The sequence below is a fragment of the Etheostoma spectabile genome, chromosome 18 (genome assembly GCF_008692095.1).
Source record: "Etheostoma spectabile isolate EspeVRDwgs_2016 chromosome 18, UIUC_Espe_1.0, whole genome shotgun sequence".
Lineage (NCBI taxonomy): Eukaryota > Metazoa > Chordata > Actinopteri > Perciformes > Percidae > Etheostoma > Etheostoma spectabile.
The window spans coordinates 13,946,559-13,948,210 of record NC_045750.1 but is presented as its reverse complement, the minus strand read 5'-3'; the positions used below and the strand labels follow the sequence as shown (position 1 = coordinate 13,948,210).

At 42.6% G+C, this 1,652-nt stretch overlaps 1 protein-coding gene across 6 annotated transcripts in view; it reads left to right on the top strand.

Annotated features, from left to right (window-relative positions):
* The window catches only part of eya4 (EYA transcriptional coactivator and phosphatase 4), a 44,067-nt gene that overhangs the window by 20,035 nt on the left and 22,380 nt on the right, over window positions 1-1,652 (top strand). For all 6 annotated transcript variants that reach the window (XM_032543155.1, XM_032543153.1, XM_032543154.1 and 3 more), the window contains one exon: window positions 1,393-1,442. In XM_032543155.1, coding sequence (XP_032399046.1) covers window positions 1,393-1,442 — 50 coding nt within the window. The remainder of the gene's footprint in view (window positions 1-1,392; window positions 1,443-1,652) is intronic.

The window sequence follows — 1,652 nt, the reverse complement described above, 5'->3', positions numbered from 1 at the left end:
TGTCCTAGTTTCCAAATACCTGGTTTTTAGTGTCTGCTTGGCCAAGCACTTTCTCTGTATACTTACCTGTGATTGCGATAATGTGCAAATGACTGGAATATATTCTGCCTGGGTGAATTTGACCATGTGTGTGTGTTTGCATTTGTATGTGTGGATGTGTGTGTGTTTGGCACCTCACGCGTGCCCTACACCTCGACAGTGTGTTGACACAGTGATTATAGGGCAGCTGGTACACATTGGCCTTCGCTCCGCCCTGCATTTACTGTTCTAATTAGTTCCTGTTCCAAATAAGAGAGAGGAATTTTAATAGAGAACCGCTGGTCCTCCGTCTAGCGCCGCATACCCTCACACACAGCGACGCACATAAAAACCAGCCTGTGTGCGAGCGCAGTGAGTGTACGCTGCGGTGGAATGGCGCTGAAGTGTGTTTTCTTAATTCTTTTTTTTTTTTTCTTCAGTGCAATGATGAAGGAAAAGTTCTAGTACACAGTGATTGACACTACCAAATGTCCCCCCCCCCCCCCCCCCCCCACCTCCCCAAAGTCAAGGCTCGATTTAGTGTCTACGCGGCGACAAGTTTAAGGGTGAAGAGTGAGCCCTGTGACCTAACATGACCCACCATGACCCTTCAACTCTTTAAGGGTTGAGAAAGGGGCTTTGGCTCCGGATGGAGTAGGGTCACGGGGGAACAAGGGAAAGTTCATATCTGTCACTTAGACGCCAGTTAGCACTTCTGTCACGGTGGTGGCTCCAAGTACACACAACGGGTTTTAATTTATTACAATTGATGCATTTTAGTCATCTTTAAAGAATCAGAGAAATAAAGTCATTGTTTCAATTTTCTGCCTACTTTGAGGTCATTCAACACTCAACATCAGATTTGAGTTTTATCCCTCGTTTTGCTGAGGGTGGGAATTTAATTTGTTATTCACAACAGCTCATGATATAATAACTTAATAGATAGATAGATAGATAGATAGATAGATAGATAGATAGATAGATAGATAGATAGATAGATAGATAGTCCCAGGAGGAAAATTCATGTGTCACATCAGCTAGACGTGAAAGAAAAACACTGAAAAAAAAGAGTATTGCATGGAATAAAAAGTACAAATAGGTTTAAAAAAAAAAGTCAATTAAAAAAATGTGCATGCATACTGTGTGCAGATTGGGTTGGAGGTTGTTATAAATCATATGTACAAATAGGATTCCAGTTACAGTTAGTGAGTGAGTCCGGAGGGACCACAGCAGCCTCCCAGTCCACTGATGTCCACTGAGACAGAGTGGGGATGAATCTGATCAATGAACACTGGTTTATCAGGCTGGTTTATGACACACCTAACACTAAATAAATGCATGTGTAACATTTGATGTGCTCTGGTTTCTCTGCAGGTAAAGAAATCCCACAGTGAATCTCATGTTCCAGACCCTTCAGACACCAGGTATGCTCACATGTGTATGTTTGTGTAATATGACAAACAACATTAGGTTGTTCAGAACTCTATGTGTTGGTTTACTGTGTGTGTGTGTGTGTGTGTGTGCGTGTGCATGTGTCTTAATTCTCTGGTTATGGTGCAGAGAGGTGAGGTTTCACTGCAGTTGCATGTAGTGATGAAGTCTCAGTGACACACACACACACAAACACACACACA